The sequence below is a fragment of the Neophocaena asiaeorientalis genome, unplaced genomic scaffold (genome assembly GCF_003031525.2).
Source record: "Neophocaena asiaeorientalis asiaeorientalis breed wild unplaced genomic scaffold, Neophocaena_asiaeorientalis_V1.1 scaffold1, whole genome shotgun sequence".
NCBI lineage: Eukaryota > Metazoa > Chordata > Mammalia > Artiodactyla > Phocoenidae > Neophocaena > Neophocaena asiaeorientalis.
Genome location: NW_020171981.1, coordinates 3,202,293 through 3,223,701, shown reverse-complemented (window position 1 = coordinate 3,223,701; position 21,409 = coordinate 3,202,293). Strand labels below are relative to the sequence as shown.

The 21,409-nt window shown below is 54.8% G+C and overlaps 1 protein-coding gene and 1 non-coding gene across 2 annotated transcripts; both read right to left on the bottom strand.

The window, feature by feature from the left end:
- Positions 1-577: 577 nt before the first annotated feature.
- On the bottom strand, positions 578-15,601 carry GPR179 (G protein-coupled receptor 179). Its single transcript, XM_024744658.1, has 11 exons — positions 14,817-15,601; positions 13,383-13,491; positions 11,696-11,783; positions 11,018-11,253; positions 10,149-10,217; positions 9,653-9,762; positions 9,126-9,364; positions 8,817-8,955; positions 8,064-8,169; positions 7,109-7,255; positions 578-5,635 (listed from the first exon to the last, which is right to left on the bottom strand). The coding sequence occupies exons 1-11, from the start codon at positions 15,599-15,601 to the stop codon at positions 578-580; spliced, it is 7,086 nt and encodes a 2,361-aa protein (XP_024600426.1).
- A 753-nt stretch (positions 15,602-16,354) lies between these two features.
- On the bottom strand, positions 16,355-16,427 carry TRNAE-CUC (transfer RNA glutamic acid (anticodon CUC)). The gene has a single exon. It is a non-coding gene; the product is annotated as a tRNA-Glu (tRNA).
- Between the last annotated feature and the right edge of the window lie 4,982 nt (positions 16,428-21,409).

Below are 21,409 nucleotides of genomic sequence, written 5' to 3'. Positions count from 1 at the left end.
GACAGGATCTTTGAGGCATTTCAGGCACCTCTTTTGAGCCATTTAAGTTTTCCCCCTGATTTAGCTTTGAACTTGAATAAGTGGCTTCTAAGCTTCCTGTGGTGACCTTCCTCAGCCCCTATGTTGCCAATGCCTTGCGTGGTTTAGTTTCTTCCCAAAAAATGTCCTTTGTAGACTTCACAGAAGAATGGGTCTCCTTTTGAGAAAATGTGGGCTGGGCACAGCTGACTTCCCTTTATCACTAACATTGGCTTTACAAGTGAGTGTCCTGTCACAGACAGCTTGTGTTGAGTATTCTAGCTGGATGGGAGGATTCATTAGAAGTAGAAGGTCTGGCCCTTGTTCTCTGGAGCAGGAAGAAGAGTTGGAAGTAAAGAGGGGATGGGATTAACTTCTGCGGTCCGAGCTAAACCCTTTTTGTACAATTCGTCTTGGAATGAGTTGACTTCTGGCCACCTTGGAGAGAGAAAGTGGCCAAGTGTGTTTGATTCCATTTTTTGGGAACACCTAGGATTTGGAAAGGACCTTGGCTTCTAAAAGATAGCCACCCAATGTTTCACCTCACCTGATGGAGTTGTTACTCGTAGTCCCAAGGATAGACAGTTGGAGGGGTGAGTTCTTCGTGTTGAGCTTTAGAAGCCACTTCTCCTTGGTCTTCGGTTAAGGAGGAAGACTCCTGAGCCTTAGCTTCCTGGAGACTTGGCTCTGGGACTAAGCTGGTCCTCGGCCCAAGTTCTGAAGGTACTTGGAGTTCCCTGACACCTTCCGGAGTAAAAGTACTGGCTGGCTTTCTCACTTCGGGGCAGGGGCTTTTGCTTTCTGGAAGGAAGCCACCCAGAGGTCTGTGGACTAAAAGGCATGGTGGGTTCTCAGGGGCTGTGGGGCAGAGTTTTTCTGTCTGAGTTTCTGTTAAAGCCAGGAGGCCAGATTCGTCAGATGGGGCTCCAGTTACCTCCCAAAGACATATATCGATGTCTGCCATGGTCCCCTTTATTTTATTTCCTTCTGGATCTGTGACTTCCCATTGACACCGCTCTGCCATCCTGCTCCCCATACTGCTTGCTCTGTGGGGACCGACTTTGGGTTCGTCCATGTCTGGAGCATCTGGCTCGGGGGAGAGCCCTTCTGACCTTGTGCCTTCCCAAGGACAGACCGTCTCTCGCTCTCTGTTGACTTTTACTTCTTCTGAAAAGTGTTCTTCAGTCCCTCCAGATCCTGCCTTTTGCAGGAACATCTCTCCTTGCCCTTGAGATTCTCTGTCCAACTCTTGTTCCAGTCCCCCTTTCTCTGCTGCTCCTTGACTCACCTCCCAAGGGCAGATTTCTGTTTTCTTATCAGAGGGAGCCTCTTCTGCTTCCCATGGACACACTTCTGCTACTCTGGCCCCCACGCTGACTGCTGCCTCGGAACTTTCTTTGCTTCTGTCAGAAGCTTGTGGAGCTGGTTGTGGAGACAGACCCCCACAATCTTGACTCTCCTGGGGACACACAGCCTCCTGTTTCCCATCTGCACTCTCTGAGTTTGCCTGAACAGCCACAACTTTGTGCTCTGGTTTTTCTGGGGCTTTCTCCTTCTCCTCTTGAGGCTCCCCTTCATCCTGTCTTGACACCCCTTCCTCAGGGATTCTTTCAGTCACCTCCCAGGGACAGGTCTCAGCTTTGGCGCCGCTGTCAGGTTTGGGAGCATCCATGGCAGGAGCATCCCACAGGCAGACCTCAGCAAGCCTGCCCCCAACGCTGAGCAGTGTCTGAGCACCGGCTTTAGGTTGGTCAGAGCAGTGACTGTCTGGGTGGGAGAAAGAGCCCGCCGGGGCCACGCTCTCCTGTAGACAGATAGGTCGTAGCTCATTGCTTGCTTTCTCCCCATCTTCAGCAGTGACTTCTGCTTTTTCTGGGAAGGAGCCCATCTTTGGGTCTTGTGTCAGGTCCCCTTTCTGTGCTGCTTCATCACTCACTTCCAAGGAGTGCCCCTCTGCCACTCTGCTACTCCCGCTGCTGGACGAGTCTGAGACCTCGGCCTGAGCAGAGGGTGTCCTCAACGCCTTCTCCCAAGGACACGTAGCTTCCTGCTCTTGACTCAGTTTTGTCTCCCATTTTGATATGTCTTCTCCCAGGGAGGTGAGTCTCCCCTTTTCTAGAGTTTTCTCCATCTGCCCCATAGAATCAGTCCCCATCTCTTGTTCCGATTCCTTCCCGGGGGCTCCTTCATCCACCTCCCAGGGACAGATCTTGGCTTTTTCACTGGTAGGCGCTCCCTCTGCTTCCCAGGGACACACCTCAGCTGGCCTGCGCCCCACACGGTCCAATACCTGGAGCCCAGCTTTTGGTCTGTCGGTGCCCAGAGTGCCTGAATGCCGAGAGGAGCCCCCTGGATCCAAGCTCTCCCAGGGGCAGGCCACCTCCCGCTCCCAGGCCTGCCTCTCTGGCTTCTTTGGAGCAGTGACAGCTGTCTCTTCAGGTCCAGAGTCTGCAGAAGCCCTTCCTGTATCATTTGGAAATTGCCTAATGGCCTCAATTCCCAAAGCCCTTTTCTCCCCTGCTCCAGCACTCACCTCCCAGGGACAGATCTCTGCCTTCTCAGCAGGCAGGACTTCCTCTGCGTCCCAGGGACAGATCTCAGCAGTTTTGCTTCCCGTACTGCCTGACACCTGGAAAGTGGCTTTGGGTCTATCTATGTCTCGAGGACCAGGTTGTGGGGAGAAGGTGCCAGGGTCCACCCTCTCCCAGGGACAGACTGCTTCCTGCTTTTGCATCTGTCCCTCAGGCTTTTCCCAAGTTGTGCTATCTTTGATTCCTGATGTTCCAGGCATCTTCTCCTTGTCCTTTTGAGGTTCTCCTTTTGGTGCCTGTCCCGATATCCAGTCCTCTGTCGTTCTTTCATTCACCTCCCAGGGACAGATCTCTGCCTTGGCAGGTGTTGCTTCCTTTGCCTCTGACCTGAGATCTTCCCGTGGACATACCTGCGCTGCTCTGCTTCCTCCCTTGCTGAGGAGTTGGCCACCAGCTTTGGATGAGGAGTTTTCTAGATGTGGGCTGGAGTGCCCAGGGGTTGTGCTCTCCCAGGGACACACGGACTCCTGCTGTTGACTACATTTCTGCACTGCTTTCCCAGTTTGTTCCCACGTCTCTCCAAAGCTCCCTTTTCTGGAGGTTTTTCCCTTTTCCTGGAGAGATTCTCCACCTGTCCTCTGACTCATCATTTCCTTCCCTGCTACCTCATCACCCAGCTCCCAGGGACAAATCTCTGCTTTCCTGATAGCAGGAGCATCTCCTGCCTCCCATGGACACGCCTCAGTGACGCTACTGCCCAGACTCCCCGAGCACCCGGAGGTTCCCGGGGCCTGAGTAGAGACTGCTGAGGGGCCCCGGAAATCTGTCCTTTCCCACTGACAAAGAGATTCCAACCCTTCACCCAGTTTCTGTTCTTCCAAGAAGATTGCTTTCTTGGGAGTTTTCTGCTTTGCCTGGGGGAGCCTCTTTACTCCCTCCTGGGACGGTTTCTCATTCTCTCCTCCTCCACTTGCCTCCCAGGGACAGAGCCCTGCCTTGGTGATGTCAGATGTACAAGCTCCTGGGCCAGCGGCTTCCCACGGTCGTGTCTCTACCTCTCTAGGCTCCACACTGCCCACTGTCTCAGACCTGCCCTTGGTTCTGTCAGAGTCCTGAGGGGCTGACCGAGGGGATAGACCCCCAGGGTCGGCACTCTCCCAGGGACACACTGCCTCCTGTCCCCTGACCAGTCTCTCTGGCTTTTTCTGAGCAAGGGCAACCACATCTTTGGGTTCTGATTTTTCTGAGGCTTTCCCCCTCTCATCTTGGGAGGCATCTAGATCTTGCCTCAGTGCCGCCTCCTCAGGGACTCCACTCACCTCCCAGGGGCAGATTTCGGCCTTGTTGCTACTGTCAGGCTGATACATTTCTGACTCAGTGACTTCCCAGGGGCATACATCTATCACCCTCTGGTCAGCACTGCCCAGGGGCTGGAGGCCAGCTTTGGGCAGTTCCCGCCACCCCGCAAGGGCTTCTTTTGCTTGCTTAAGATTTATGTCCCTAACTGTGCCCTGCCTGACTTGCCTCAGTGTGGCAGGCCCTGTTTGACCTGCTCTCACAACCTTCCCCTCCCCTAGACCCTGGGATGGCCTCCTGCCTCTGTCTGCTTGTTTCCTGCTGCCCTCCTGGTGACAGACTTGGAGCATTCTGCTTGTGTGAGCGTTCTGTTGGTTCTGGAGGGACTCCTCGTCATCACAGGGGGCAAGCGCGGCCTGCTTACTCACCGCCTTGGGGCGGCCTGACCTGGGAGATCTGGGACATGCCCCCACACCCTCTCCCAAAGCTTGGCCCTTCTCTTCCTTCTCAGGACATCCTTCCCCGCTCTCCTTCTCTCTGTATGTGCTCCGAGAACGGGTCAGAGCTTTGATAGCCAGTCCCAGACTACGCATGGAACCCTGCTGAACAGGGGTCTTGAGGCTGTGGGATTTAGATTTAGAGAAGACCTTGGGCCTATCCTCATCCTCATCAGCTTCCCCCTGGAGACACCTGTCCTCCGTGTCCATCCCATTCTCCCCAGCCCCCCTATTCTCTACTGCTATAGAGAGGGCCCTCCAGAGCCTGGCCCGACCTGGGGCGGGAGAGTGGTTGCCTCGCTCTGGCCCCGAGGGGCCTTCCTGAGCCACATTTTCTTTCTTCGATGGCAGTTCTGCATTCTCCCAGGGGCAGATGTAGGTGAGTAGGCTGGGGCTTTGTGGGGGTACTGGGATGGGTGCCAGGGCAGGGGCGGGAGCTGGCAGCAGAGCCAGAGATAAGGTGGAGGTGGGAGACAGCATCCCTGGCTCCCCCAGGCCCACCCCGGACGTGGCCATGATGGGTGTGGAGCTCTGGTGCTGGATGGGCGGGTGGGGCAGCCTTCTCACGGCCTCCTCGTGCAGCTTTCTGGAGGCGTGGGAGCTGTCCACGCTGCTCCTCTTGGCCGGGGAAGGTGGGGCCGACAGGGTAGTCGCTCGGGCTCGCTCCAGCCTCCAGGCCGAGGGCCTCCGCACCGGGCTGGCCAGGGCGGCCTCTGCCTTCCTTCTCTCCTCCCGTTCCCTCGCCCGCTGGTAGGTCTCCTCCAGGTAGGCCTGGCTGGCCTCGAGCAGGGCCTTTTCCCTGGAGCCAGCCACGACGCTCAGCGACTTGTGCAGCGAGGCGGGCCGGGCGCAGGGCAGCCGCTCTCCCACCGTCAGATTGTGGGCGCTGGCCGACCTGAAGCTCAGCGCGGGCGACTCGCGGCTCTCCGATTGCGGGCCCTTCCCGGCCAGCTTCCTCCTCAGCAGCGAGTCGAGCAGAGGCGGGTACTGCTCCCCGCGGGGAGCGCGGCCCTGCTCGCAGGTGCTACGGGACTTGCGCAGACCCGGCGGCGCGGCGGGCTCCCGGAGGCTGGCGCTGGGCAGCCTGGCGCTGAGCAGCCGGCGGCGGGAGGAGCCCCCGGACAGGCTGCCGCGGGTTTTTAGGGCCTCGGGGAACTCGGCCAGGTACTTCATGAAGGAGCGGCCCAGGGCCTGGCGCCAGCTGCCTCGCTTTTTGCGCAGGTGCGGGTTGTTAGCGGCCATTTCCTTGGTCTTGTGGACCTCGAGCTGGGCGTAGAGCTTCTTCAGCTCGTCCTGGGGGCGGGGGGACCGGGGGTGCAGAGCTGGCGGTGAGGGCCAAGCTCTCCATCCCCTGGCGGCGCTGCTCTGCCCCTCAGCCCTTGCTCAGACCATTTTCTCTGGAGGATCTCTCTCCCACCAAGCTGTGTCTCTTCCCAGCTTTTAAAACTCAGATTTCACCTCTCCGTCCTGCGGCGCCAACAACCTAGTTCCCGAGCCCGACCCGCTTAGCTCCGAGGCCTCAGCGCACCACTGACTCCTCTGGGCACTGTGGTCTGGTGGGAAGTCTCCAGCTTGGGAGACAGGAAACCTGGGTTTGAGGCTGCTGACCCATCGTGTGCCTCCAGGCTATTTTCTTGCCCTCTCTGAGCCTCTGCTTCAATAAAGTAAGGAAAACTGGCTGCCTAGTGTTCACTTCCTTCAGGGGATTGTATGAGATTGGTGGTGGGACCAGTGGGCATGAAAACTGCCATATTCAGGTGTAAGTGACGGAATGGGGCTTTGAAAGTCTTTTGTACTTCGGATCTCTCCCTGCAGCCAGCATAGGGGAGGTACATGGGCTGCTGCTCCCCATACTGGAGGGTCAAGGATGGTGTCTCTGTGGCAGTGTGCCTCCACTCTTTGGCCTGCCTGCTGGATTGGGGTCTCAGTTCAGCCTATCCCCAAGGGGGCAGGCGGCAGGACAGGCAGAGCTCAGAGGATGAGGAGGATACGGGGGAAAGAGAGGCAAAGGCAGGTGAGACAAGGAAGGAATTGGGGGATGTAAACAAGTCAGCTGTGGAGGGGGCCCCAGGGGAGGTGGAGGGATGGACAAAATGGCTTCCTGGGACTGTTCCCACATGCAGGTTCTATAAGACAATGGGCTTTACCGCCAGGTCTCTTTATTTCCCACTCTCTGAGCCTCTCATTAGGGTTTCTGTGACTATAATGATATTCTTAAGCAGAAAAATAAGGTAAGGATGCTCTCCTGATGTAAGACTCAGGAAGAACTTCCTTTCTCTAACACTGCTGGGTCCAGGGAAAGGGGACCCTGGTGTGGAAATGCCTGGTAGCCACTCACTGCCTGAATTACCCTCCCAGCCCCAATGGCCCTAGGGCCACTAACTGCCTGGTATGTTGGGGACTGAGGGGCTTCTTAGGCTGCCCCTCATGGTGGCCCTGCTGAGTGGGAGTGGAGGACACAGGAGACACAGGTGATTTGAGCTCCACTCATGGTTCTGCCTCTACCTTGCCAAGTGGGCCTCAGGAATCTGGGTTCTGGGGTTTTGCAGGGTGGGGGCGGTCTATCCACTGTGTGGCCTCCTTTGAGTAGAGTCAGGGGAAGCAGCTTAGGGCAGTGGTGGAGAAGAGAGGGAGCCGGGTCTTAGAGGAAAAGCTATGGGGAGGAGAGGGGACCTGCAGTGGCACACAGCCTGGGTGGCAGGGCAGCTGTGCCCCCTGCCCAGTCCCTAAGTAGCATCAAGAGGAGGTGGGGAGGGCAGCACCTACCCGAATGTCTCCAGGGTCCAGGCTGTGCTCGCTCCAGGCTGAGGCAATGCTGCTGTTCAGGTAGGAGCCTGAGCGCTGCAGGTCCAGCTCGTCCTCGTACACCTCATCCAAGATCTCCTCTCGGGGAGGAGCCCCTGGCTTCCGGAACTGGCCATGGTGGTGGGCATGATCGGGAAAAAGACTCACCTTGGCTCCCTGCCCCGTGGCATATGTATTTACTCCATAAATCTTCACCCCCTCTCTGATTCTGGGGGTCCAAGGAGTATTGTTCCCTCTCCTTCCTGATTTTCTCTAGCTCAGAGACCAGGGGTCTCAATGCCCTGCCCCCACAATTCCTAGCCATGTCCTTCAGCTACCCGCCCCTCACCTATCTTTCTGTAACTGCTTCTGAGTTGATTTTCAGAGTCTCCCAACCTTCCTGTTGTATTACAAGGACTCCCTTCAGCTCTAGCTCTTTTTTTTTAAAACCCCAAGTGTTTTTTTATTATTATTTTTAAATTATTGATTTATTTATTGGCTGTGTTGGGTCTTCATTGCTGCGTGTGGGCTTTCTCTAGTTGCGGAGAGCGGGTGCTACTCTTCGTTGCGGTGCGTGGGCTTCTCAGAGCGCAGTCTCAGTAGTTGTGGCACACGGGCTTAGTTGCTCCGCGGCATGTGGGATCCTCCGGGACCAGGGCTCAAACCCGTGTCCCCTGCATTGGCAGGCGGGTTCTTAACCACTGTGCCACCAGGGAAGTCCCAGCTCTAGCTGTTATTTCCCTTGCCTAGGGATTGGAGACGGTGATTCCTTCTGTGACTCCTAAGTGGGCTCCTTGCTTAAGGGCCCAAATCCCTCAGGGCCCAGGGTGTCATTCTCACCCTGGCCTGGAGAGGGTGCTATGGGCATAGCAGCTCCACAGTGCCCCTGGCAAAGGGGCTGCGTCTCCCTCACCTTGAGACCAGGGGAAGACCTCACCTTAGGGATGAAGATCAGAGCCAGTGTGGCGGTGACTGTGCTGTGGGTGTGAAAGAAGAAGAGGAGGAGCGTCCAGTCTGGGTGCAGGGAGGGAACCAGTACAAACCTGAGGGTGAGGTGGGAAGGAGATGGTTAGCTACAGGTGGGAGTGGCCTCTTTCCTCTCACCTGTTTCAGTGGCTGTCCTCCCCAGCCCCCGCCCTGATCTCCTGGAGGTGCTCTGTGCAGTGAGGAGGGCACTCTTCCTTCTTCCTGCCCTCCCACCTCAGGGCTCACGTTAACCTCCACCTCTGAGAAGCCCTCCCAGACTACTCCAGCTTGCCTTCTCCGGCTGCTTATAGCACTTAACTCTGTTATGGACCACCCTGTGGGTTGATTCTACCTTTACCACAGGGCCAGATCCTTGTGGACACTCATAGCAGGCCCGCTGCAAGGACAGTTGGGGTGTGAGGGGGAAGAAGGCAGTGAGAATGGAGCCTGTATGTGGAGGAGAGTCGGCGGGGGGGAGGCGTGTGGAATGGGAGAGGAGTTAGGAGTGGAGCCTGCTTCCTCTTCTCGGGTGTTGGGTGAGACATGGGTTACAGGAAGGGTATCTGTGGGGTAGGGAGAGAGCTACAGGTGGGGGCCCTCCTCCTCCTTGCTGAGGCGTAGTCGGTGTTGCGAGGAGGGCTGTGGGGTGGGGGTACCCTCACCTGGGAGAGGTGAGGAGTGTTATTGGGTGGGAGCCGTGGTGGGTAGGCGGGCCCGTCCTCACCTGGCTGCGTGGAAGGCAGCAGAAAGCAGCAGCTCATTATGCAGGGCGATGCCCATGTACCGCGGCTCATGCAAGGCTGAGGGAACAGCCCGGGTGGCGTAGCAGAGGAAGCTGCCCCAGCACAGGGGCAGCATCTCAGCTGCGGGGAAATAAGGAGAGCCGGGTACCACCTCAGCAGCCATGCACCCCTTTCTCTGTAGGCCGTGCTGGGGGGACCCCGGTCCAGGGGTCCAGGTACAAGGCAGGAGGACCCCTGGAGGTACAGGGAGGGGGACCAGAGTGAGGCTGGGCTCAGTGGAAGCAGCTCACCCACAACCATGATGTAGTCCCAGCGGTCGTGGTGGCAGAGGTAGAAGTGGCGGCCTGTGTGGGTGTGGCCTCGCGCCACCAGGGACGCGTGCTGACTGCCTTGCTCCAGGATCCCCGCTGTCCATACAGCCAGGAAGCCCAGCACCAGCAGCAGAAGCAGCCCCAGACGCTGCAGCAGCCGCCCGCTGCTCAGGTGGGGGCCCCGCTGGGCCGTTCGAGACAGAAACAGCTGGAGCACTCTACAAGGGTCAGAGTGTGGCTGGTGGATGCAGGGAGGGGAGATGCCCCTGGCCATTGCTTCCCTCCCCGCCGCACATCCCTGTCCTCCCATCCCTTCCATGGTTCACCGCCTCCTCTGACCCCCAAAAAAGTTACATGGAGGGGAGGGCCATAGTGATGGGAGCAGGCCTTGGGGGCACAGAGGAGTAGAGCTGGTAGGGGTCTGGCTGTGAAGAACTTCATTCCATAAATGAGCTGGGGTAGCCGGGAGTGAGCAGCGTGAGAGCAAGCTCTGCCCCAGACCCTACCTATAAAGCTTGAGTATAATAGTGCCGTAGACAGTGGCAAAACCCAGCAGCCGGACCCAGCGGAGGGCGATGCAGCGGAATACACTGGGCTTGAAGTACAGGATGAAGACCTGGTGGGGAAGGGGCAAAAACAGTTGCTCTCCACTGCACTTCCACTGTGTGCCAGGCCCATGCTAAACACATTGTGGATCCTCCTAACCGCCTTTCCATAGAGGCATCATCACCTCCGTTCTGCAAAGGAGTAGCTTTGTTATCAGAGAGGTTAGGTAACTTGTCCTAAGTCACACAGCAGGTCATAGAGCTCCTTTTAAGCCTGGCTGTTTGGTTCCAGAGCTCACTAGACCAGCCTGTCGTTTGTGGGTATGAGTTGGAGGATTTTGAGGTCTCTGAATCCCCCCAACAGGGCAGAGAGGAAGGATTCTGGGGCTTGGAGGGTACCAGGTTGGGACTATGGGGGATCCTGGGAGGTGGGGTCAGCCTCTGGCCACAGACTCACAGGGAAGTAGAGCAGCAGGGATCCAAAAAGGATGGTTTCCAGCAGTACCACTCCAGATGCCCGGATCCTCTGTGAACCCAGGAAAGAGAGAAGTATGTAAGCAGGGCAGCAAGAGGACAGAGCCTGGAGGATGGTACAGGAGGGTCTCAGGCCTGTTTGAGGGGTCACCCCATGGCCCTGAAGCTAAAGCTTTACCCTGTAACATTAGCTCTGCCCTCTCCATCCACAGCCACTCTCACCACAGGCTCTTAGCTCCACTGGCACTAAGCCTGGCTAAGGCAAAGGTTTCATATAGCTCCTGCCACCGCAGGCCCATGCCCCTCCCATTCCCAGCCTGGGCCTTGCTGCAGACCTGGGCTAGAATCAGAGGTTGCTGGAGCTAGAAGGGATCTCAGGCTTTCCTCCAAGCTTTGGGTCAGACTGCCTCCTTGTCTAGAAAGTCGCTTCTCTGTCAATTGACCGTCAACTTTGGCTCAAATGTCATGTTCTCCGGAAAGTCTTCCCACGCCATCTCAGGCAGGGTGACTGGGTCCCCTCTCTGAGCTGCCACAGCAACTGACACCTCTATCCTGGCCCCTGTTTTGCTGTGCTGTCATTTTATTTACATGTCTGAGGGGGCAGATCACTTCCCCTAGTGCCTACACCGTGTTTTGAATCAAGCCCAGTGCCTTCATTGAGCAGGTGAGGAAACAGGTCTAAGATGGTGAGGTCACTCGCCTCATGTCACATAGTGAGTTAGATTAAGAATCAGGGCCAGAACTCATTTCTCTCAAGTTCTGGTCTCAGGTAGTCTGTGGTCTCCGGTTGATGCTAGAGACTCAGGATGGGTAGGACACGTGTGTAGAAGAGAGATGTGGGGCCTTCCTCGCCTTGGTCTGGCGGCAGCGATAGGAGACCAGCATGCTCAGGAAGACGGCCAGCATGCAGCACGTCTGAGAGGCCAGCACCACTGCCCGCAGCGCGGGGGCTTCCTCCACCAGGCACGGCGTGGCGTCCAGGCAGCTGGAGCAGCCCTCAGCACACGGTTGGCACCGCAGCAGCCTCCCGGAGCTGCCTTGAGGGGACCCGAATTGCCCGGTAGGCTGGGCAGCACCCTCCCCTGAGCCTGTAAAGAACAGGAAGTGTGCAGGGAGAGGGGCATGGCTGGGACAACCTGAGACCCCGGCCTTCTCTCCCGATGGTCACCACAGCTCTCCCCCTGCCCTCTTATGGTCTGTGGCCCCTGGGGTAGCGTCAGGATGGGTAGGAATGAAGAAGTGGGTACTTTCAGGGGAAGGCAGGGTTACAGGAAGAGGCGATGCCAGGCTAGGACTCACTGCGAGGTCAGCTTGCATCAGACTGGCATGTTATAAGCTCATTCTCGGAAGGAACAGACACCCCCAAATTGGACCCTGTGCCTGCCTCTCCTGCTTCTCTCGACATTCTTCCCTTGCTCCATGAGTTTTCTCCCAGTGTCTCACCCCAACCTGCCTTTCTTCCCCAGATGCCCCCCCTCCAATCAGCCCAGCCTGTAAAACGCCTTCCTGGCATTCCGCATAGTTACATACCCCCGGAGCTGCTTGTCCCATAGAAGCCGGGTAGGCAGCGGCAGAGGTAGTGGCCAAGGACAAAGCCCTGACTCTCCAGGGGGACACACTGTGGGGATGACAAACACAATCGGTATTTATATGAGGCTTTCCCTCCTGGGAAGAGATGGAGGGTGCATTTACCTTCCTATCCACGGCCCCTGGGTCTACACCGGGGAGCCCCACCAGAAAGCCACCCCAGCCCTTGGGAAGCCTTCCATCCCTGGAAACCCTACTCTGCCCCCACCATTGCCTCTCTTCTCAAAGAGACCTCCAAGCAAAGAGTATGGAGATGGATCACCACCCTTTTATTCAGACTGGCCCTGACAGGAGTTTCACAGGTCCCATTTCCCAGTGCCCAGCTAATGCTAGAGCAAGGTGCTGGGGAGGTGGAAGCAGGGAGAAATCTGAGCTCAACCACACCTGTGTGCCTACATCCTGCTTCAAGGGTCCCCATCAGCCTCCCTCTTTGGCACACAGGTGGGTTGAAAAGGCCCCCATGGAGGAGCAGCTTCCTCCATCAGGGCCATCTGGCTTTGGCGCAGGACTGCTCTCCCCAGCCCTAATGCCAGGCTAATGCCAGGCTGGTGGCATGCCAAGGCCAGCTCTTTATTCCACCTCCACCCATTGATGTTTGCCCAGCAGGGGACAGAGCAGACCTCAGAGCCAGGCAGGGAAGATGAGCCCTTGGATGAGGTCAGACCTACTGTAGGGAGTGGCTGGGAACAGACAGCAGTGGGGCAAAGGAAGGAAGATTACATATCCAGCCCCTAGAAGGTGCTTCTGAAATCGTGGCCCAGCTTCCCCTCTTACTCAGACCACTGGAAAACGTTCTGTTCCTGCCATAGACAAATGCATACCCAGAGACACGAATGTGGCTGTGTTTAAAGGTGCACTGGACAATGGGAGCCCTTATCCATCCCTGGACTGATAGCTCCAAACACATGAGCCCTGAAGAGCAACAGATGCCCAAACCCACCACACCTCCCAGCAGGCTGCAGAGCTCCCCTTGGCTTTGGTTCAGCTCAGGAACAAGCATGCAGTCAGTGTAACTGTGGAGCGGATTAGTTCACTGACCTGCCAGTTTCCCGGTACTGGGCTTGCAGGATTATCAACCATTGCTTTCCATTATCCAGATTCTCCTGCATCCACGGCTTTGATTTTGCCAGCATCTCACCTGGGTTCCATCACCTTTACCGGTCCCAGAGCTCTTCAAGTTCCTTCTCTGGTTAGTCTCCTACACCCCAACCAGCAATTCTACTTATTTCAACAACCACCCAACAGAGCATCCTTTGTGGGTCAGAAGGAGCCCAGAGCTCTGTTGACATGGAGAATGTGATTCAGGAGAAGGAAAGGGGACAATTAATAGAGGCTCAGGAGGCGGTCCTGGGAAGGGATCCTGGAGCACCTAGTACCAGAAGGGAGAGCAGACAGGGAAGCACACTGAGAATGCAAAGGAATGAAGGTGGCTGTCTCGGGTGGGGGATGGGGCTAGGCTGTATGTGTCCTCACTCTTAAAAAGCCTGGTATCTCATCTCTATCTATCTTATCAGTAGGGACTTCCTTGAAGCCGGAGAGGGTGGTGTGCCTTTGTCAGCAGCTCCTGATGGCAGTGATGGGAAAGGGGAGGGAGGCAGGACACCAGAACCCCCACCCTCTGTATCCTTACCTGGGTGCTGTTGAGATCACACAGGTGTGTGTTAGAGTACCAGCCTGGGCCGCTGGCACACTGATTGATGTCCACACTCTGAAGATCTACGTCCATCTGCACCTGCCCCCTAAGGCAGTGAATTGGCAGTTAGGGGTACAGTGAAGGACGCCAAGGTGGACATGTGTCCTTGGACCCCAGACTATGAGGCAATGCAAGCTCTACAAACTTTAGCACAGTGGCTGCAGGGTGCCAGGAGAGAGGGCACACACGCACGCCATTTCTCCAGTGCTATTAACCCTCGCTGTCTCTGCAGCAACAATCCTCCTCCCCCTAGGTTTTTCCCTGCCCCCACCCCCCCATCCCTCAGGTTTTCAACATCCTAGCATTTCTTGATTTCTATCAATGGGAAAGGGACGTGGTGAGACATACAGGAGCTGCGGCTCTGATGATCTTTCTGAAAGGGATATTCACACTTCCCCACTGCATGTATACACACACACACACACGCACGCACGCACGCACGCACACACGCGCGCGTGCAAAATGCAGCTATTAACCACCCCCTCACTCTGCCCAGACCAGGTATGAATTGATCACAGCAAAGGAGATATGGAATAGAGGGGCCCAGAGTCAGAGCTGCCTGGCCCAAGGGCTCTCAACCCCTGCTCTGGGCTGAATGGGGAGAGAGCTGGCAAGGAGCCAGGCTGCCTGTGGCCAGGAGAGGAACTCTGCCGGGGACAATGAATGGGGACACAGAGCTGGGAAAACAACGTTGATTGTTGAATGCCTTGCGGTACACTATCCGTCTGCTCCCTCCTTCCCATCATGGCTCCCAATCACCTCTTTACTCCAGCTGAGGGAGGCAGTCAGTTATTTGAGGAGTATCACAGGCTATTGGGGTCAGGACTTGATATAAGAATATAGCCATTGGGAGTGACCCTGGGGATCTGGCCAACTCCTGGGCAGAAAAGGCAATGGTGCCAAGCCTCCCCGCAAGTGTTCTCCTTCCTTTGCAGAAGCCTCCTTTTACAGCTCTAGATTGCTAGGGAGCAGCGAATTTCACGCCCGAAGTGCCCATCTGACTCCTCTGAGAAGCCAGTGCATGGATTGTCACTGTCTCCCGCACCAAGCCCTCTCCTGCCTTGTACCCACTACTCAGACCTGGAGGCCAGGACCTATGCCCAGCTATGTCCACACATCTGTACACACACACGTGTATACCTACTTGTAAATGGAGTGATTTATATGTAGTACGTACACACACCTGTATATGTTAACACACAGTTACAGATTCCCAGGGTCAACTGCAGATATACACAGCTGAATGCAAGTACACACATCTGTGTCCCCCACACATGCGCATACCAAATGGCCTATGCACAGCTGGCTGGACTTGGGCCCCCCACCCCACAAATCCACAACAGTGTCAAACCCTGCACAAAAACCACTCACCTGATCTCCGGGCTGAGGTCTGGCTTGAGTCCATAGAAGGCCGCTGAGAGTGTGATAAGCCAGCCCGGACGGAGCCGGCCCTCCTGGCATTCCAGGAAGGGAGGAGACAGCCTCACGTGCTGCAAGTCCCCCACATATCCATCCCCCTGTGGCCACTTGGGGCTGCCGAGGCTCCCTAGGTCGTTGGTCAGCACCCGCTTCTGCAGGTCTAGGGCCCCGGTTGGGCTCTCCTTCTGCATCCTGCTCCCGGACAAGTCCTGAAGGATGGTCTCCTCCCCCATCCGGGTGGCCTGCAGGGCCAGCTGCAGGTGGCTGGCCCCCAGTGGAGGGTTAAAGGTCAGCAAAGCCCGGTATGCCCTTGGGTCCCCCTCGGCCACGCTGCGGACCAGTGCCTGGTACCACTCCACATCCTCCTCCACACTGGACTCCCGGATGTCGTTGGCTTGTAGCAGCATGTTGAGGAAATTGGCAGCCTGCGTAAGGGTGCCCGCTGGCCTCCAGAGGACTGGGGGGAGCCCTGGTCTGGCTCCTGCCCCATGGGCTTCATAGCGCTCACTGCAATTAGCCCCCAACAGCTGTTGGGCATCTCCAGAGTAGAGAAAAGCTAGGGCTGCCTCAGCCCCCTCCGGGGACACCCACATGGGTACAGATCCTGGCTTGACTTGGGAGGACAGCGCGGGAAGAGAGCGGAGGAGCCTTGGACCCCCCAGAGCCCAGCCACAGAGGAAAGAGCAGCTCAGCAGCCCCCACACAGGAGGAGGCATGACCACTGCCCTGGTGCCCATCCTTGGGGCAGCTCTCAGGGACCCTGGGGTCCAGGCTGCCGGGGGTATTGGAGGTTCAGGAGATCCCAGGCAGAGGCTGGCCGCAGTCTGGGGCTGCCTGCTTGCACGCCTCCGATCCTTGCTTTCTCTCTTCCTCTCTTCCTCTCTCTCATGCTCAGGCTGTCTTACTTGTTTTTTTCTTCTCTTTAACGTCATCAGCTGGCTTCTGGACGTAGGCACGAGGGCTCTGTTCCCTGCTCTCTCAGTGTGGCCCCCCATCGCAAACCCTTTTAATCCTGGCACACCACTCTTCCCTCCCCCTCTTATCCAATATCTAGGCTCCCTCCCCTCACTCCCCGCCCTACATCTGCTCCAGGGAGAGATAGAAGGGACCAGCCGTTCTCTCTCTTCCTCCCTCCCTCCCTCTGCCCTTTGCTCCATTAGGAGAGATGGGCAAATCCGGGACGGGGCGCCATAGCAACTGCAGATGAGCCTGTGCCCCTCTCTCCACCCCTCTGCTCCACTCAGCCTCCGGGCAGCAATTTCGACGGCCACGATAAAGGGCCAAGCTGCAGCTCCTGGCAATCTGCTCTAGCTGCCTGTACCCCCCACACCATGCTGCTGAGCTGGAATTTGAGATTGGGGTTGGCAAGGGGTGGGCAAGAGAGCCCAATAAGTATAGGTTTTAAAAATATATATATTTATGTATTTATCTGGCTGCGCCGGGTCTTACCTGCGGCATGCAGCCTCTTGGTTGCGGCACGTGGGGTCAAATTCCCTGACCAGGGATTGAACCCAGGACCCCTGCATGGAGAGTGCAGAGTCTTAACCACTGGACCACCAGGGAAGTCCCAAAAGAGCCCAATAGAACCATAATTGATATTTGTACAGACTGTGGCAGTTTACAGAGAGTTTTTCATGTGCGTTATCTCAGTGACTCTTCCCCAACCCACCTATGCTGAATATTCTTATCCCCATTTCACAGATGCAGACAGTGAGGCTCAGAGACTCACCCAAGATCACACAGCTGCTTCATTTGAGTTGAGACTCAAACCCAGAGCTCTGATTCCCCTACACTGCCCCCTCAAACCCCCACCATCACCCTGTTATTCATCCTTAGAGACCTCAAGAAGACCTAACTATAGCCCAGAGAGGTGAAAAGACTTCCCTAGGACCACACTGTTGCTCTTGACAGAGCAGGAGCCTCCACCAGGTCTCCACCTCCCCAGCCAGGGAAGCCCGCCTTCTCCTGCATCACAGAGTTAACCACTGCCCAGAGTAAGGGGGTCATGGTGGGGAGGGGGGAAGAGAATGAACAGTTTTGCTTCTGTTTCTTCCACCTTCATTTTGTCATTCTAAGCCCTGTCTTCTTCCTTTCTTCATGAAAACCATGGCTAACCTCTCTTGCTCTTCCAGGTCTTCTTACCCCTCACATCCTTCCCTCTGTCGGACACAATAACTGGAAAGCTCAGAGTTAGCACTGTCTGAGGCAGCCTCCTCGGATCCAGAAGGGTGTGGATTCTTGAAGTCAGCCACGGAACAAAGCCCCTGCCTTCCTCTCCCTCCCTCTTCCACCACTTTCCCATTGCTGATCGCTAGCCCAGTGATTTGGCCCCATGTGCATGTGCTATCTGTTAGCTTCTCTCCTTCTCACTTTGCCCCCATCCTCGCTTCTTAAACCTCTGATGTCCCAGATCTCTGAGTTTATGTAGGGAGGGCTGGGTGGTGGTGGCTAAAAACTGCTCTTGCTTTACTGGTGGCCTCTGCAAGCAATAGTTCTGCTTTGGAACCTTCACTGGGAACGTAAGGGGTGGAGGAAGAGATGGGGGCTAGAGGACAAACCTCCACAGAATCCCTATGATGTCAGAACTAAGAGTGCCTATATCCCAGACCTTTCTCTAATAGAAAAGGAAATGAAAACTAAAACCAAATGTCAGCTAAGTGACCTCCTCAAGGCCACAAAGCCAGCGAGTGGTCTGGGGTCAGACCTCTATCACACATCCACACATCCATTGCCTCTCTGATTCCTGTGTGCCAACAGAAAGGGGGATGGTAGGGGGTGGAGTGGGGTGAGCAAGTGCTCCGTTCCATGTTCTTGGTATTATTACTGGTTACTGTTAGTCCAGGGCCAACAGAACACCTTGGGTGAAGACATAATAGTCAGTTGTTTTTTCCCCCAAGAAGCTTTTCATAATAATAACTTATGTTTGAATAGTGCTGTAGCATTTGCGTGTAAGTTTTCATTTAATCCCTACAACAGCTCTATCAAGGGGGGATTATTATTGACCTATTTTTACAAATGAAACACAGGTTCAAAGATGTTTAATTATTTGCTCTTGGTAATATGTCCAGGAAATGGCATGACTAGGACTCAAAACTAGATGGCAAGCTCTAGAGGGGCAGACCATGAGCCTGTCTCATTCATCACTGAAGCCTAGCCCATTGCTGAACGATTGAGTGAACTCAAGACTGGTTTAGATTCTCTGAATTGCTCTTTGCAAACCTTTTAAACTAGGGTTCTACCACTGCAGGGACCACTTATATAGCCCTCAGGAAACAGGTATATGTAGACGTAAAACCTACCCAACAAATCCAGCTCATACAAGGATACACTTCCTTTGCTTGGAGCTTAATTTTCAATACTTTTTCCAGGAACTACAGGTCTGGACATTTAAGGAAATGGAGAAAGGCAGCATTCCTTGCTCTGCCTTAGGAAGAGCCTGTGTGTGTTCCCCTGTGCCTCTGTGTGCTCAGGGCAGGTGGAGATTCCCCAGGCGGCAGACATGGTCGGCCTCCCTCTGGGGCCAGGAAAGTAGCTGGACAGCAGAGGGCGCTGTGGAGCTTACAGACCTCGCATTCGTGGGGGTAACCTGTTCTGGAGCCAGAGTTTTCCAGAGACAGCCAGGATCTTGGGTGGTCTTCTTAGGCCTCCGGTGTGCTATGGTCCTATAGCAATTTCTCTTCTTTTCTCCAGAAACCTAAGTAACACCTAAAAGGTATTGGAGAGAGGGTAGAAAATATAATCTTTGGAGTCAGAGCTGGTTTTGAATTCCACTTCACCTTTTTGAACTGTATGACCTTAGGTAAGTAACTCTTCAGTTTTTTCATGGGCAAGGGAGGTTATTAATTCTGTTGTGCAGAATTAGAGATGAATTTGTATCAGGAGCTTCTTACAAGCATGGAACAATCGTTCCATGCTTATGTATCAAGGGCCTACTCCATGCCAGGCAGTCCTTGGCATTGGAGAGTCCACAATGGGCGAAAAGCAGACGAGGCCCCTGCCCTCACAGAGCTAACAGCTTAATAGGGAAGACAGACTTTAATCAAATAACCTCGCAGATAGATAACAAATCACACCTGGGCAATTAAGTGCAACAAAGGAGTGGTCTTGGAGCTCAGTGAGGAGGAAGTACCCAGGCAGGGAGATTTCCCTGAGGTAGAGAGAAGTTTAATTTGAAGGATGAGTAGGAGTTTATGAAGCAAAAAGGGAGGGAAAAAGCCTTTAAAGAAAAGGGAATCGCTTATGCAATGGCCCTGTTTTTGAGCCTGACACAGGGCTAGTGGAACAGCAGGGCAGAGAAAACAAGGTGGAGCCTGGTGGGAGATGAGACCAGAGAGGCGGGGGTCTGATGACACAGGACCCCATAGGCCTCCTTAAGGAGTTTTGTCTTTAGCCTAAGAACAGTGGGAAACCATGAAGGGTTATAATCACAGGCTATTGGTGAATATTCATTTTAAAAGGTTCTCTCTGGGGACTTCCCTGGTGGTCCAGTGGCTAAGACTCCGTGCTCCCAATGCAGGGGGCCCGAGTTCGATCCTTGGTCAGGGAACTGGATCCCATATGATGCAGCTAGGAGTTCACATGCCTGTGGCTAAGGATCCCACATGCTGCAACTAAGACCTGATGTAGCTAAATAAGTAAATATTTTTTGAAAAGTTCTCTCTGGCTGTAGAACTCAGAGCAGACCCTGGATCATCTTCCCCTAAATGCACCTTCAGGTACTAAAGTTGCTAAGTTCTGCTGGCTGATCCTTCCTCCTTATCCTTTGCATTCCTCAACATCTCTTCATGGGAAGATTGCAATGGTTTCCTAACTGGTCTCCCTGCCTCCAGTCATACCTCCTCTACACAAGCTTGAACTTACTTGACCTTCACAACATTCCTGCAAGTAAGCAAAGCAGCAATCCTTATCCCTATTTTGCAGATGAGAAAACTGAGGTCTAGTGGTACTGTGGAACTGGCTCATACAGGCTTGTGAAAGCCAACTGTTAAAATTTCAGAAATTTTGGGACTTCCCTGGCGGTCCAGTGGTTAAGACTTTGCACTCCCACTGCAGGGGGCGTGGAATAAATTTTGCAAGCCAGTTGGTTTTTTGGGGGGGTTTTTTTTGGCTTGAACCCCGGCCTTCAGCAGTGAGAGCACAGAGTCCTAACTACTGGACTGCCAGGGAATTCCCTACAAGCCAGTTGCTAAACACAGCCAACTGTTAAAAATTATACAAACATTAAATATATTAAAAACAAAGGTAATACATTCGCAAAACTCATCACTTCCTAATAATTTTACTATTATTATTTACCTGTGCTCTTGAGGTTATTTGTGTTATTGTATCTGCTACATAATAGTATGAAACTACTGCATAATATAGTATGCTCTATGTTCAGTAAAGTCAAGATGGTAGATTGAAATCAGCCTTTGTGGGAGGATTTACACCAGAGAAATCGGCAGACGATACGAATAGGGACTTGATTGTTTTGTCGATAATCTAGATTTAAGAAAGTGATGAGAAAATGTAAATAATTCAGATTTTAAGTGAATGTGTTATGTTTGTAGCCATTACATTCTGTATTGCACAAAACTTGAGGAAATATTCTTTCAGTATTTGAAAATTGTTAAAGAAGTCGCTCCCATAATTGACAGGTAAGACGTCTTGTTTATTCACTTTCCTCTTACATTGACACAGAGGACATCAACCAACATCCATGTCGCGATTACATTCCCCGGTCAACTGAAACCACGGGTTGGCTACCCATACAGCAGTTGGGCAAAAATCAGTGAAAGCATTGTTAGAATAAATTAGTTATAAGGAATCTGCAAATGTACACTATTATTTGTAAATTCTGTGCTACACATCCTTATGTACCTATATATGTGCATACATTCCCCTTTTCTCCCGACAGTCGGCTGTTCAACATTTATCAGCACAGCATTGGGTCTAGAACATGTTATTCATGTGTCATTCCATAAATATTCACTGGATGCCAAGGCGGGGATACAGTTAGTCAATGAACAAACGACTTGGCCACTGTCAAACATCGCAAGCGGCATAGGCGGGACCAGAGCCAAAGGTACTGTCCTCCCAAGGCCAGCAGCTCTCTCCCAGGACTAGACCAAGCTTTCCAGGGCCACCCCACCTTATCCCGAAGGGTGGCTTCGGCCAGAGGGCCCGGGAAGTGAAAAACCAGGGTCGGGGTACCGAACTAAGGGCTAGGCGAGAAGCAGCTCACGGCCAATAGCGGCCCGGGCTCCGCGTAACGTCACTTTTCGGAGAGGCCGGCGCGAGCACGACCAGGGGAGAAGGCGCGGCCACCATCACCCGGAAGTGACGCATTGGGGGCGGTGCTCGGCGGCGCCGCGCAGGGTGGGCTCGCGCTGGGCTCCGCGCGCCCCCCGCCCCCTCTATGAGGCAAAGGCCGCGGCGGCCGTTAGCACTGTCGTTCCGGGGGCCGCGGCGGGCGGGGCTCCGGAGGGGCCCGGCCTAGTCCCCACCCCAGCCCGGCTCCCAGCCGCCCCCCCTCCCCCCCCCCCCCCCCTGCCGGGGGGCGGGCT

What these genes read in the sequence shown, in the direction of transcription:
- GPR179 (XM_024744658.1), bottom strand. Translation starts at nt 15,601, where the DNA reads ATGGGCACCAGGGCAGTGGTCATGCCTCCTCCTGTGTGGGGGCTGCTG. An exon ending in CTCTGATCTTCATCCCTAAG is followed by an intron (nt 7,256 to 8,063) that starts GTGAGGTCTTCC and finishes CACCATGGCCAG; the next exon opens with TTCCGGAAGCCAGGGGCTCC. An exon ending in TGGACCCTGGAGACATTCGG is followed by an intron (nt 5,636 to 7,108) that starts GTAGGTGCTGCC and finishes CCCCGCCCCCAG; the next exon opens with GACGAGCTGAAGAAGCTCTA.